The sequence below is a fragment of the Anolis sagrei genome, chromosome 3 (genome assembly GCF_037176765.1).
Source record: "Anolis sagrei isolate rAnoSag1 chromosome 3, rAnoSag1.mat, whole genome shotgun sequence".
Lineage (NCBI taxonomy): Eukaryota > Metazoa > Chordata > Lepidosauria > Squamata > Dactyloidae > Anolis > Anolis sagrei.
Genome location: NC_090023.1, coordinates 273,240,111 through 273,256,082, shown reverse-complemented (window position 1 = coordinate 273,256,082; position 15,972 = coordinate 273,240,111). Strand labels below are relative to the sequence as shown.

The following is a 15,972-nucleotide window of genomic DNA, read 5'->3' as shown; positions in this document are numbered from 1 at the left end:
TCCATAGACTTAGCCATGCCGGTTAAAGTGGTATCAGACTTCACTATTTCTACAGCGTAGATGCAGTCTGGGAGGAGAGTTCAACAGTTGGTTTAGATGGATGGTATACAACTAGATTGTGGAAACACAACCCATGTTTTTGCAGAGTTAAGTATGCTTTCTGCGTGGAAATTTTATTTTTCTGCACAAAGGCATGTTTTCTGCACAAAAATTCTTAGATTGCACCAGAGGGTAACAAATTCTCCATCTTTGGCCAGATGTGTCCAATTCTGGGCACCACAATTGAGGAGAGATATTGACAAGCTGGAATGTGTCCAGAGGAGGGCGACTAAAATGATCAAGGGTCTGGAGAACAAGCCCTATGAGGAGCGGCTTAAGGAGCTGGGCATGTTTAGCCTGAAGAGGAGAAGGCTGAGAGGGGATATGATAGCCATGTTTAAACATGTGAGAGGAAGCCACAGGGAGGAGGAGGAGGGAGCAAGCTTCCTTTCTGCTTCCCCAGAGACTAGGACGCAATGGAACAATGGCTTCAAACTACAAGAAAGGAGATTCCACCTGAACATGAGGAAGAACTTCCTGACTGTGAGAGCTGTTCAGCAGTGGAACTCTCTGCCCCTTTGGAAGCTTTTAAACAGAGGCTGGATGGCCATCTGTCAGGGGTGATTTGAATGCAATATTCCTGCTTCTTGGCAGGGGGTTGGACTGGATGATGGCCCATGAGGTCTCTTCCAACTCTTTGATTCTATGATTCTATGACACTCTTTTAGAGGTGTCTTGTTGTGTTTTCTAACATGGTGGCAGGTTGGACTAGATGGTCCTTGGGATCTTGAGGATCCTATGATTGGTTCTGTATTGCTACTCATAATAGTTTCCCTGAGAGTGTTTGAGGACCGGGACATCTGTAGGGAGACCAAGGTGCTTGTTTACAAAGCCATTGTCCTCCCAACCCTGCTATACATCTGCGAAACGTGGACTGTCTACAGATGTCACATGCAACTCCTGGAACGATTCCATCTGTACTGCCTCTGAAAATCCTGATGTCGAATGAAAATCTTGATGTTCAATGACAGGCTGACCTTCTCATATGCTTCTGCAAAGGTGTTTACAGTGGCTTGTAGGTCTTCTTCTGAATGCACACAGATGACGTTGTCATCAGCATACAGGAGTTCTATAACAGATGTTGTTGTAACCTTGGTTTTGGCTTTCAGTCTGCTGAGGTTGAATAGCTTGCCATCTGTCCGATAGATGATTTCCACTCCGGTGGGAAGCTTCCCATCAACAAGCTTCCCATCAACAAGATGAAGCATCATGATGATTAAGATGGAAAATATGGTTGACAAAAGTCAACATTTACACTGAAATACAGCACCGCCTGAGTTCTGCAAGTGCAGCATTTTTCTGAACGAAGCAGAGAGTGTTTGAGGACCGGGGCATCCATAGAGACACCAAGGTGCTCGTTCATAAAGTCCATGTCCTCCCAACCCTGCTATATGCCTGCAAAATGTGGACTGTCTACAGATGTCACACTCAACTCCTGGAAGGATTCCATCAGCGCTGCCTCTGAAAATCCTGCAAATCTCTTGGGAAGACAAGTGGACAAATGCCAGCGTGCTGGAAGCAGCAAAGACCACCAGCATTGAAGCGATGGTCCTCCGCCATCAACTCCACTGGACTGGCCACATTGTCCGGATGCCTGACCACCGTCTCCCAAAGCAGTTGCTCTATTCTGATCTCAAGAATGGAAAACGGAATGTTGGAGGACAGGAAGAGATTCAAAGACGTGCTCAAAGCCAACCTTAAAAACTCTGGCGTAGACACTGAGAACTGGGAAGCCCTGGCCCTTGAGCACTCCAGCTGGAGGTCAGCTATGACCAGCAGTGCTGCAGAATTTGAAGAGGCACGAATGGAGGGCGAAAGAGAGAAACATGCCAAGAGGAAGGCGCATCAAGCCAACCCTGACTGGGACTGCCTTCCACCTGGAAACCAATGCCCTCACTGTGGGAGAAGATGCAGGTCAAGAATAGGGCTCCACAGTCATGTACGGACCCACCACCAGGACACTACACTTGGAGGACCATCATCCTCAGACTATGAGGGATGTTTCAATGAGAAAGAGATCTAGGAGTCACCTATGGACCCACCTATGGAGTCTTAGGAGACTACCATATGGAATTGAGTCAACAGTGTGATACAGCAGCAGAAAAATGGGATTCCAGGCTGGATCAACAGGAATAGATTGAGGGAAGGAATTGTTTGCGTTGGTCAGACCTCACCTGAAATAGCCAGAGTCTCTCCCAGGAGGGCTTTGATGGTGTCTTCTTGTCTGGCCGAAGAGGGTTGGACTGGGTCACCTCTGGGGGTCCCTTCCAACTCTGTGATTATATGGTTCTAAGCTCTCATGCCTGGGTCTCATCTCCTTTGTTCTTCTGCAGGAGGACCATCTGTGGGTCAAACACCATTGACGTGGAGATCACCCCGATTTGGAAGCTGCTCTTCAAAGAGGTATTGTTGCCTAGGTGTGGCCAGAAACCCAAACCATTGTCTCTTTCGTCCTTCAAGAATGAAGCTGAGTATCACATGCACATCAGCTCCAGCGTGTTTGTGGTGCACATGTTCATGCGCTGTGTTCTCAATCAGCTCCTTAGCATCCAGGCAGAACATTCAGTCCTGGGCCAGGCCTCCCACAGTCGAGACAGAACGTTTCCAAATGAGGATCTTTCTCAGTGGATCTCTTAATTAAAGCCCAGCTTGCCAAGGGCTTTGCTGGGCTGGCAAACTCTTGAGTTTGTCTTGAACAATTTGTGAACCTTAAAATGTTCTTTAATCTGTTTTCAGTGGGACAAAGTATCTCAGGTACTTTCAGAGAAAGAAGTAGACACACAGACTCCAGTACTGGGTTTTAAAATAGCTACATATTGGTTACACAGACAGGGGCGGCTCAATCCATTACACAAAGTAAGCATTTGCAGTATAGTTGTTCAGGAGTGGAACTCTCTGCCTTGGAGTCCAATGGAAGCTTCTTCCTTGGAGGCTTTTAAAGGGGCCATCTGTCAGAAGGGCTTCGGTTGTGCTTTACCTGCCTGATATCAGAAAGGGTTGGACTAGATGGCCCTTGGGGTCTCTTCCAACCCTATTGTGGCAGCCGTTAGGAGAAAATAAAATAATAAAGGGAAATCATAATAATTTGGAATAAAATAGAAGATTCCTACCTGCTCCCGAAAAGACCATTTCTGATGAGTTAGTTTGCAAACTTGAAAAAACTTACAGGTGATATTGATTGACACTGGACCTTGGGGTCAGGTTGCTCTAGCCATGTTTGCTCTAGCCCAGTGTTTCTCAACCTGGGGGTCGGGACCCTGAAAGGGGTCGCGAAGGGGTGTCAGAGGGGTCGCCAAAGACCATCAGAAACACAGTATTTTCTGATGGTCATGGGGATTTCATGTGGGAAGTTTGAGCCAATTCTATTGGTGGAGTTCAGAATGTTTTTTGATTGTAATGAACTATAAATCCCAGCAACTACAACTCCCAAAAGTCAAGGTCTATTTTCCCCAAGCTCCACCGGTGTTTACATTTGCGCATATTGAGTATTTGTGCCAAGTTTGGTCCAGATCCACTGCATGAGTCCATTGCATGAGTCCACAGTGCTCTCTGGATATAGGTGAACTACAACTCCAAAACTCAAGGTCAATACCCACCAAACCCTTCCAGTGTTTTCTGTTGGTCATGGGAGTTCTGTGTGGCAAATTAGGTTCAAATCCATCACCGGTGGAGTTCTGAATGCTCTCTAATTATAGGTGAACTATAAATCCCAGTAACTACAACTCCCAAATTACAAAATCAATCCTCTCCCAACCCCACTAGCATTTACATGTAGTTCCATTGGGCATTTGTGCCCAGTTTGGTCCAATGAATGAAAATGCATCTTGCATATCTGATATTTACATTATGATTTATAACTGTAGGAAAATGACTGTTATGAACTAGCAACAAAAACAATATTATGGTTGGGGGTCACCACAACATGAGGGACTGTATTCAGGGGTCACGGCATTAGGAAGGTTGAGAACCACTGCTCTAGCCGATGTTTATATAGATATGAAGTCAACAAGAGAAGTTTGGCAGGACAAAGAAATCAATAATATCGATCCAAGACTTGGAACATCTAAGGTCATATGGTAAGAGAGCGCCATCCTCTGACCACTTAATGTAAATAGCAGGCAATTTCAGAAGAATTTCATCTAAGTAAATTCCTTCATGGTTTTCGTACTAAGAAATAAGTTATAATGAGATAATTAAGGCTGGATTGATTAGAGGAGATTGCCTTGATCAAATCTTATGTTATAAGCTTATAAAAGTTATAATTCAATTAGAGATTTAAGGAATTGAACATATAAGAGTCATCTTAGGGTAATGGGTGAAGGTTGGGATAAGTTACCTAATCGAGCAGATGTTTGGGGTCACAACGTGCCTGCCAAGACCTGATAAAGATGTCCTTGGCAACTATACATGGAAACACCTGTTAATGATTGTATTGTGTAAATGTCAGATCCTTTCTGCGCATGTGTAAAACAAGTAGTTTTATGCTATAAAAACTGGAGCAATTGCGACTTCAAAGTTGTGGCAGTCATTTGAGCTGGTCACCCTATACTCCGCAGAGATAGAAATAAACGCCTGGAAATCAGACATGCTGTCTCTCCATCTTCTTCCTTCTCCAAAAGCACTCTAATGATCTCGGGTAACGTATATTCTGCAACACTATGATTCTATGATTCTCAGAGTGATGGGTCTCTAACCCCAATGGGCCTTTCTCTCCCTCCCTCTCTCTAAGGTCCTGAACCCCTTCTACATCTTCCAGCTCTTCAGCGTCTGCCTGTGGCTCTCAGAGGACTACATCGAGTACTCGGTAGCCATCATCCTCATGTCCCTCCTCTCCGTTTCCCTCACCGTCTACGACCTTCGCAAGGTGAGGGGCTCCAGCACTGGTCAAGCACCAGTCTCCTCCAGTGTGGCCCCAGGAAGGACTGTCTGAGGGTACATTAGGATTCCTTCTGGACTTCAGAGCTCTAGGATAGAGCTTTGGGGGTCAGGGAGAAAGATTTACAACTTCCAGACACTGCCTGTGTTGCCTAGAGGGGGATTCTGGGGGTTGTAGTCCAGCACAATAACTCTCCTAAGCTATGAATCATAGAATCATAGAATCAAAGAGTTGGAAGAGATCTCCTGGGCCATCCAGTCTAACCCCATTCTGCCAAGAAGCAGGAATATTGCATTCAAAGCACCCCTGACAGATGGCCACCCAGCCTCCGTTTCAAAGCTTCCAAAGAAGGAGCCTCCACCACACTCCGGGGCAGAGAGTTCCACTGCTGAACGGCTCTCACAGTCAGGAAGTTCTTCCTCATGTTCAGATGGAATCTCCTCTCTTGTAGTTTGAAGCCATTGTTCCGCGTCCCAGTCTCCAGGGAAGCAGAAAACAAGCTTTCTCCCTCCTCCTCCCTGTGGCTTCCTCTCACATATTTATACATGGCTATCATATCTCCTCTCAGCCTTCTCTTCTTCAGGCTAAACATGCCCAGCTCCTTAAGCCGTTCCTCATAGGGCTTGTTCTCCAGACCTTTGATCATTTTAGTCGCCCTCCTCTGGACACATTCCAGCTTGTCAATATCTCTCTTGAATTGTGGTGCCCAGAATTGGACACAATATTCCAGATGTGGTCTAACCAAAGCAGAATAGAGGGGTAGCATTACTTCCTTAGATCTAGACACTAGGCTCCTCTTGATGCAGGCCAAAATCCCATTGGCTTTTTTTGCCGCCATATCACATTCCTGGCTCATGTTCAACTTGTTGTTCACGAGGATTCCTAGATCTTTTTCACACGTACTGCTCTCAAGCCAGGCATTGTCCCCCATTCTGTATCTTTGCATTTCGTTTATTCTGCCTAAGTGGAGTATCTTGCATTTGTCCCTGTTGAACTTCATTTTGTTGAGTCTTAGGAGACCCTACTTTCCTCCAACCTTCATGCTTTTGCAGGCATTCCATGTTGGATGAAAATGTCTCACTCCTTTGTCAGAGAATGTATGTGCCTAGGGTTTGGGACTTAGCCCACTTGTGTGCCCCACTCTATCTCTAGAAAAGGGAGGTCAAACTACAATGGAACATATTATAGAATTGTAGAATCATCCAATTGGAAGATTCCCCAGAGTCATGTAGTCCAACCTCTTCTGCTTTGCGGGAAAAGGCCGGAGGTTTAGCACATCTGCTAAACCATCAGCAACTATAAAATCTAAAGGTTGCAAGTTTGAAGCCCCAGGTCGGTGTGAGCGGCCAACCGTCAGCCCTGCTCACTCTTTACCTAAGCAGTTCGAAAACAGCTTTAGCTGTAATTAGAGAAATTAGGTACCGCTAAAAGTTGGGGAGGTGTTTTACAATGCCATAAAGAAAAAGAAGATTGGAAAATGCTGGAATGAGGAGTCCTGATGGCTTTTTCTCATAGAAGATGCAGTGACAGCACCCCCTGTGGACTCGAGCCCAACCGTCCATGGCATCGAAACAACACCTCCTTCTGTTCTGTCTGTCTGTGTACTGTCTATACAAATGGCGTTGAATGTTTGCCATATATGTGTCCTTGTGATCCGCCCTGAATCTCCTTTGGGGTGAGAAGGGCAGAATATAAATAATAATAATAATAATAATAATAATAATAATAATAATTATTATTATTATTATTGATCCGAGCACATCAGATGGTCACCCAGTGTCTGCTTATAAGCCTCCACAGAAGGTGCTGCCACCAAATTCCAAAGCAATGGGTTCCCCTGTTGAACAAATCTTCTTACAGTTAGGAAGTTCTCCCTAATGTTTAGATGACATCTCCTTTCCTGTCATTTGAACCCAGTGATCCATTGAGTCCCAGTTTCCAGGACAGCAGAAAACAAGGCCTGTTCCCTCTTTCAACATGGCTCTCAGGTCTCCTCTCAACCTCAGTATCCAACCAATCATGGAGCTCAGCCCCAAGACCTCACCCCTGATTGCATTTGGGTCTTTCTTGTAAGGGAACGGAGAGTTCCCCATGGCAAATGTGCAACAGCTTTGGGCCCATGTTGGGGAAAAGGTGGGACCTAATTCCAGGAAAACTGCAGGTCAAGAGATTCCACCACAACATTAGGAAGAACTTCCTGGAAGTAAAAGTTGTTTGATAGTGGAATCTGGTGCGTCCTGGAAGAGTGGTGGGATCACCTTCTCTGGGGCTGGATGGCCATCTGTTGGGAGGGCTTGGATGGTGTCTTCCTGACAGAAGGGGGTTGGATTGGATGGCCTCAGAGGCCCCCTTCCAAATCTAGTGGTAGGAGTCTAGTGGAGTCTCCTTCTCTGGAAGTTTTAAATCAGGACCTGGATGGCAACCTGTTAATGGCCCTCAGAGATCCCTTCCAACTCTAGGATTCTGTTTCTAATGCCGATGGAGGTCTCATCAAACTACAGTCTTTAGAATCATAGAATCATAGAATCAAAGAGTTGGAAGAGACCTCCTGGGCCATCCAGTCCAACCCCATTCTGCCAAGAAGCAGGAATATTGCATTCAAATCACCCCTGACAGATGGCCATCCAGCCTCTGTTTAAAAGCTTCCAAAGAAGGAGCCTCCACCACACTCCCTCCGGGGCAGAGAGTTCCACTGCTGAACGGCTCTCACAGTCAGGAAGTTCTTCCTCATGTTCAGATGGAATCTCCTCTCTTGTAGTTTGAAGCCATTGTTCCCTTGCGTCCTAGTCTCCAGGGAAGCAGAAAACAAGCTTGCTCCCTCCTCCTCCCTGTGGCTTCCTCTCACATATTGATACATGGCTATCATATCTCCTCTCAGCCTTCTCTTCTTCCGGCTAAACATGCCCAGCTCCTTAAGCCGCTCCTCATAGGGCTTGTTCTCCAGACCCTTGATCATTTTAGTTGCCCTCCTCTGGACACATTCCAGCTTAGAGTTAACATCTCTCTTCGAATGTTGTGCCCAGAATTGGACACAATATTCCAGGTGTGGTCTAACCAAAGTGGAATAGAGCATGGGGAGCATGACTTCCCTAGATCTAGACACTATCCTCCTATTGATGCAGGCCAAAATCCCATTGGCTTTTTTTTTGCTGCCACATCACATTGTTGGCTCATGTTTAACTTGTCCACGAGGACTCCAAGATCTTTTTCCCACGTACTGCTCTCGAGCCAGGCCTTGTCCCCCATTCTGTATCTTTGCATTTCGTTTTTTCTGCCAAAGTGGAGTATCTTGCATTTGTCCCTGTTGAACTTCATTGAGTTAGTTTTGGCCCATCATCTCTCTAATCTGTCAAGATCGTTGTGAATCCTGCTCCTGTCCTCTGGAGTCTTGGCTCTCCCTCCCAATTTGGTGTCGTCTGCAAACTTGATGATCCTGCCTCCTAGCCCTTCATCTAAGTCATTAATAGCCTTTCTTAGGCTGTAGTTACAGTGGTCACTAAATTAGTATGGAATAGTTATAACTGCACAGGAGAAGCATGCTTTGATGAGTAGGGGTGCTCTTCTTGGTGCCCCAACATCTGATGGGCCTCATTTGCCCCACTGACTCCTGCCTTTCTTTCCCTCTTCCCAGCAATCCGTGAAGCTGCATCGCCTGGTGGAATCCCACAACAGCGTCCGGGTCACAGTCTGTGCCAAAGAGACAGGTGAGAACAAAGGTCTTCCAGGACTGCTTTCAAGATGCAGGAGGCATTCTTATCATTAGCATTGTTGTTCAGGGCTTTGTCTTCTGAGGATGGGGAGCACATTTCGGGTTGTATCCACCATGCAGAATGCAACAACAAGGTACTTAGTAGAGGTGTGATTTATGGCACAGTTGCAGCAGTGCAATATGGTTCCTGTTGTACTCCAGAACAGGAAAAAACTCTGACTTTAAAACACCCCACGTTGAGTAGGAAAACAATCCTTTTTTATTGAAGACTAGCCGTCCCGTGCCATGCGTTGCTGTGGCCCACATAGGGGTTCTGTGTGGGAAGTTTGTTTGATTCAATTCCATCGTTGGTGGAGTTCAGAATGCTCTTTGATTGTAGGTTAACTATAAATCCCAGTAACTACAACTCCCAAATGTCAAGGTCTATTTCCCCCAAACTCCACCAGTGTTTACATTTGGGCATATTGAGAATTCGTGCCAAGTTTGGTCCAGATCCATCATTGTTTGATTCCACAGTGATTTCTGGATGTAGGTGAACTACAACTCCAAAACCGAAGGACACTGCCCATCAAACCCTTCCAGTATTTTCTGTTGGTTATGGGAGAACCGTGTACCAAGTTTAGTTCAATTCCATCATTGGTATTGCTTCTTGGTCTAGCTCAGTCCAAGGAAACCACTGCCCTGGGAATCCTTCTTTTTAAGAAGCCTGACAAGTTTCTAGTCCTCATGAAGGACTGTTTACTTCTGAGGATGCTTGCCACAGATACAGGCAATACGTCAGGAGAACATCCCCTTCACATTTGGGCATATTGAGAATTTGTGCCAAGTTTGGTCCAGATCCATCATTGTTTGAGTCTACAGTGCTCTCTGGATGTAGGTGAACTACAACTCCCAAAACTCAAGGTCAATGCTCACCAAACCCTTCCAGTATTTTCGCCTGGTCATGGGAGTTCTGTGTGCCAAGTTTGATTCAATTTCATCGTTGGTGGAGTTCAGAATGCTGTTTGATTGTAGGCGAACTATAAATCCCAGCAACTACAACTCCCAAATGTCAAGATTTTATTTTCCCCAAACTCCATCAGTGTTCACATTTGGGCATATTGAGTATTTATGTAGAGTTTGATCCAGATCCATCATTGTTTGAGTCTACAGTGCTCTCTGGATGTAGGTGAACTACAACTCCCAAAACTCAAGGTCAGTGCACACCAAACCCTTCCAGTATTTTCTCCTGGTCGTGGGAGTTCTGTGTGCCAAGTTTGATTCAATTCCACCATTGGTGGAGTTCAGAATGCTCTTTGATTGTAGGTGAACTATAAATCCCAACAACGACAACTCCCACAGGACAAAATCAATACCCACCCCCAATCCCACCATAATTTAAATTTGAGTGTATTGGGTCTTTGTGCCAAATTTGGTCCAGTGAATGAAGATACATCCTGCATATCAGATATTTACATGACGATTCATAACAGGAGCAAAATGACAGTTATGAAGTAGCAATGAAACTAATGTTATGGTTGGGGGTCACCATCGCATGAGGAAGCGTATTAAGGGGTCATGACATTAGGAAGGTTGAGAACCACTGACATAGATTCTGTATGTGTGTATGTCCAATCTCGTTGTTCTTGGCTTCCTTCTGCTCAACAGGCGCCCAGGAGCTGGACTCGCGGGGCTTGGTGCCGGGGGACCTGCTGGTGCTGGGAGCGGGCCGGAGCCTCTTGACCTGCGATGCCATCCTCATCAGCGGTCAGTGCACCGTCAACGAAGGCATGCTCACCGGTGAGGAGCGCATGGGGGACTCCCATGCCTTTTGGAGTGCGTGCTTGCATGTGTGTGTGTGTCCATCCAGGGCTGCCATGCTTCTTTTGGCAGGCAAAGTGAGCCTGCTCAGATGCTGCTGGAGTGCAACTTGTGACAAAATGAAAATCAATGTATTGTCGAAGGCTTTCATGGCTGGAATCACTCAGTTCTTGTGGGTTTTTTCGGGCTATATGGCCATGTTCTAGAGGCATTTCTCCTGACGTTTTGCCTGCATCTATGGCAAGCATCCTCAGAGGTCACTTCTGAGGATGCTTGCCATAGATGCAGGCGAAACGTCAGGAGAAATGCCTCTAGAACATGGCCCTATAGCCCGAAAAAACCCACAAGAACAAAATGGAAATCATGCGTAGTTCACGTTTGACCAGTCCACATACTGTCTTGCCAGAGAAATGAAAATAGACCACACGGTTGAAGAATAAAGAATAAGTAGTTTACTCTTCATAATTCAAAACAACATATTTACAATCATGTGATCAGTTGCATCTACTCATGTAATATCCTTTTATTAGAGATTTAAAATGGTCTTTCTTTGTCCATGTGGAGAATCTTCCTCCAGCAGCTCATGAAGCAATGTCACACTCCAAACTGTCTCTCTGTCTGCTGCTCTATGCTTCTCTGCAAGCAGCTGCGTAGTTCAAGGCTGAAAAATGTAACAGTACCCAAAAGTCCCAGGCTCAGCCATCTCCCCGGGCATACTCCAGCCAATTAGCTTCAGGCATCTTATTTTACAGTTACTTACTTAGGTGATCCCTCATAGTCTGAGGATGATGGTTCTCCAAGTTCGGTGTCCTGGGGGTGGGTTCGTAGGTGGCTGTGGAGCCCTCTTCTTGCTCTGCATCTTCTCCCGCAGTGAGGGCATTGGTTTCCAGGTGGGAGGCGGTCCCAGTCGGGGTTGGTTTGACACGCCTTCCTCTTGACACGTTTCTCTCGTTCACCTTCCATTCGTGCCTCTTCAAATTTTGCAGCACTGCTGGTCACAGCTGACCTCCAACTGGAGCGCTCAAGGGCCAGGGCTTCCCAATTCTCAGTGTCTATGCCAGTTTTTAAGGTTAGCTGAGCCCATTTTTCAATCTCTTTTCCTGTCCTCCAACAATCCGTTTTCTGTATTGTCGAAGGCTTTCATGGCTGGAATCACTGGGTTGTTATAGGTTTTTCCGGGCTATATGGCCATGTTCTGGAGGCAATTTCTCTCCTGACGTTTCGCCTGCATCTATGGCAAGCATCCTCAGAGGTAGTGAGGTCTTGATTAGCATTCAATGGCTTGGAAGTGCCTGGGGGGAATCTTTTGTTGAGAGTGATTTTATGTGCCTGTTTGTTTCCCCTCTGTTGTTGTGATGTTGCAATTTTAGAGTTTTTTTTAATGCTGGTAGCCAGATTTTGTTCATTTTCATGGTTTCTTCCTTTCTGTTGAAATTGTCCCCATGCTTCTTGTGGGTTTCAATGGCTTCTCTGTGTAGTCTGACATGGTGGTTGTGAGAGTGGTCCTGCACTTCTGTGTTCTCAAATAACATGCTGTGTCCAGGTTGGTTCCTCAGATGCTCTGTTATGGCTGATTTCTCTGGTTGGAGTAGTTTGCAGTGCCTTCCATGTTCCTTGATGCGTGTTTGGGCAATGCTGCGTTTGGTGGTCCCTATGGAGACTTGTCCACAGCTGCATGGTACACGGGAGACTCCTGCAGAGCACCTGATGAACCAACCTGGACACAGCATATTATTTGAGAACACAGAAGTGCTGGACCACACCAACAACCACCATGTCAGACTACACAGAGAAGCCATTGCATGTGACGTCTATAGACAGTCCACGTTTCGCAGGCATAGAGCAGGGTTGGGAGGACAATGGCTTTATAGACAAGCCCCTTGGTCTCCCTACGGATGCCCCGGTCCTCAAACACTCTCTGCTTCATTCGGAAAAATGCTGCACTCGCAGAGCTCAGGCAGCGTTGTATTTCGGTGTCGATGTTGACTTTGGTGGAGAGGTGGCTGCCAAGGGAGCGGAAATGGTGCACATTTTCTAATGTTATACCATTAAGCTTTATTTCTGGCACTGGAGAGGGATTGGCTGGTGACTGCTGGAAGAGCACTTTGGTTTTCTCGATGTTCAATGACAGGCCGAGCTTCTCGTATGCTTCTGCGAAGGTGTTTAGAGTGGCTTGTTTTACAGTTAACACACAAACACAGTCACTGATTTCTTGCATGCTCCAACACAACTCCTATCAGCCTGTATAGCAAGTGATGGAGAATGCTGGGCACTACAGTCTGACCACTAGGCATGTGCAATCCATGCTTCTAAAGCACTTACAAAACTAAAATTCTGGTGGTGAAAACTAGGGGTGTTGGTGCTTTGCTTCTACAGTGTAGCTGAAATTCTGGTGGTGAAAATTTCAGAACTCTAACAAAACTTTCAAAATTTCACTATTATTTCATTATTGATGATTTTTATGACAGAACCAATTAGGAACTGCCATTTATAATGAATTTTTTAAAGTTTTGTTAGATGTATTGTCGAAGGCTTTCATGGCCAGAATCACTGGGTTGTTGTAGGTTTTTTTGGGCTATATGGCCATGGTCTAGAGGCATTCCCTCCTGACGTTTTGCCTGCATCTATGGCAAGCATCCTCAGAGGTAGTGAGGATGTGAGGTAGAGGTGACTACCTCTGAGGATGCTTGCCATAGATGCAGACGAAACATCAGGAGAGAATGCCTCTAGACCATGGCCATATAGTCTGAAAAAACCTACAACAACCCAGTTTTGTTAGAGTTCTGAAATTTTCACCACCAGAACTTTAGCAACTCTGTAGAAGCAAAGCACCAGCACCCTGTAGTTTTCACCACCAGAACTTTAGTTTTGTAAGTACTTTAGAGCCATGGATTGCACATGCCTACTGAGCACATTTGAAGGGCCTCATTAATTCCACAGAGGCATAAATTACAGAGCGGTCTTTCTGCCATTTCCCCATGCGCTGGTGGGGGTTCTGGTTATGGGGCTCTGCCGCCAAGGATTCCTCTTCCATTTTGAAATTCTTCACAAGTTGCTAGTTCTCAGACTACTTACTCTCTGCCTCTGGATTGTTGTGGTGCAAAATGGATTGTTGTGGCTGCTCAGTGTCTGGATTGTGGTGGTTCGAGGTTTTGGGCTTGAGTGTGACCAGTATGCTGATGACACTCAGCTTGTGTTGAAGATGGAAGGCCGACCGGACTCTGTACCCGATAATTTTCATCAATGCCTTGAGGCTGTTACTGGATGGCTGCGTGGCAGCAGGTTGAGGGTGAATCCAGCAAAGACGGAGATCCTATGGCTGGGTCGACCGGGCAGTGGGGATCTCCAGCTGCCTACCCTGGATGGCGAGGTGCTACACCCGTCATCATTGGTCCAGAGTCCGGGAGTCCTGACGATGGAGGCCCAGGTCTCTCTCCGCCGTGAGCAAAACCGCCTTCTTCCACCTGCGGCAGGCTAGACGGCTGGCCCCCTCCCTGTCCAGGCACGACCTAGCTACGGTGATCCAGGCCACAGTCATCTCAAGACTGGACTACTGTAACGCCCTCTCCATTGGCCTTCCTCTGTCGGTGAGCTCAAGTTGGTACAAAATGCAGCTGCTCGGCTTCTTGCGGGAATTCCGATGAGATGCCACATCACCCCAATCTTTCTGCAGCTGCATCGGTTACCAATTGAGCACCGGATCTCTTTCAAAGGGATGGGACTCACCTTGAAGGCCTTGCATGGTCTGGGGCCGATGTACCTGTGGGACCGCCTCACCCCCTCCCAACCCCAGAGATCCCTCTGTTCTGAGGACCAAGATCTATTGGAAGTCCCCAGTGTCAAGACCTTGCATCTAACAGCAACCAGGCGCAGAGCCTTCACAGCAGTGGCACCATCACTCTGGAACACTCTGCCACTTGAAGTCCGTGCCTTGTGGGACTTACTAGCTTTCCGCAGGGCATGGAAGACATACCAGTTTCGACAGGCCTTTGATTTTTGATATTTCAGTTTCTAAATTGTTTTAAATTGTGTTAGATTTTAGCCTGTTCTTGTAAGCTGCTCTGAGCCCCAGGGGAGTGGCAGCATAGAAGTTCGAATAATAAATAAATAAATAAAACCCGTCCTTATCTCTTCCAGGCGAAAGCATTCCGGTGACCAAGACGGCCTTGCCCCTTGACCCCAAGGACCACCGGCCGTGGCCAGAGAGTTGTGCAGAGGACCAGAGGCGGCACCTGCTCTTCTGCGGGACGGAGCTCATCCAAGCCAAGGGGGTCGGGAAGGGACCCGCCAGAGCTGTCGTCCTGAGGACCGGTAGGTTGGTGGGTGGGCTTCTGGGGCCAAGGAAGGGTGGGCATTTGGGGACTCCAGCAGACAAGCAGAAGCCTCCAACCCCAGGCCACCTCCACTTGTACTTTTAGATGGGCTCACATGCAGGTTATCGATCTTTGAGTGGAGCATAAGTATTATTATTATTATTATTATTATTATTATTATTATTATTAAAAACACAAGAAGATGAGTACATAGTAAACAAGATCACTCTGCTGGCTCTTGTATTGGATCACACGTCGGACACTTCCCAAGTGTCTAGGTCTCTGTGATGTATCAGCGAATAATGTGTGCAGATCCCAGTAAGGTGGCCTTTTGCAGCTGGCAGGTGGTCATTTTGTCAGCACTGATTGTGTTTAAGTGCAGGCCAAGGTCTTGAGGCACTGCACCCAGTGTGCTGATCACCACTGGGACCACCTTGACTGGTTTGTGCCAGAGTCTTTGCAGTTCGATCTTTAAATCCTCGTATCAAGTCAGCTTTTCCAGTTGTTTCTCTTCAATCCTGCTGGGATTGCAACATCGACAATCCATAGTTTTTTTAACATGATTGTGAGGTCAGTAGTCTTGTGCTCCAAAACTGTCTGTCTGAATTCGGAAGTCCCAAAGGAGTTTGACGTGTTCATTTTCTGTAACTTCTTCTGGCTTGTGATCCCACCAGTTCTTTGTGGCAGGCAAATAGTGTTTGTGGCACAGGTTCCAATGAATCACCTGAGCAATGGTGTTGTGCCTCTGCTTGTAGTCTGTCTGCACAATCTTCTTGCAGCAGCTGAGGATGTGAACTATTGTTTCGCCTGCTTCCTTGCAGAGTCTGCACTTGGGATCTGTTGTTGACTTTTCAATTCTGGCTCAGATGGTATTGGTTCTAATTGCTTGTCCTTGGGCTGCACTCTGTTTTTCAGAGTCCCATTTGTGAGCCACAGCCATGTTTTCTCTTTGTCAATTTGGCTCTCAAATTTCTCCAGAAACTGTCCATGGAGAGAGAGCCTTTTTTGGCCAGTTTTCTCTTCTGCCCTGGATTGTGTTTTGATGGTATTCCCTCTTTCTCTTTTGCACTTGAAGCAGTTAACTACTATTGACGTCCATCGATGTTGGTTCTTGACTGCCTTTCACATAATCTGCCAGTGCGTGTTTCTCCTCCTCCTCCTCCTCCTCCTGCTCC

General features: G+C 46.5%; 1 protein-coding gene across 1 annotated transcript in view; it reads left to right on the top strand.

The window, feature by feature from the left end:
- Positions 1 to 15,972, top strand: part of LOC132769774 (probable cation-transporting ATPase 13A4) — a 72,525-nt gene that overhangs the window by 8,061 nt on the left and 48,492 nt on the right. The window contains exons 6-10 of the mRNA XM_067466291.1: positions 2,433 to 2,502; positions 4,829 to 4,963; positions 8,607 to 8,679; positions 10,332 to 10,463; positions 14,622 to 14,795. Of these exons, the coding sequence (XP_067322392.1) occupies positions 2,433 to 2,502; positions 4,829 to 4,963; positions 8,607 to 8,679; positions 10,332 to 10,463; positions 14,622 to 14,795 (584 nt within the window). The remainder of the gene's footprint in view (positions 1 to 2,432; positions 2,503 to 4,828; positions 4,964 to 8,606; positions 8,680 to 10,331; positions 10,464 to 14,621; positions 14,796 to 15,972) is intronic.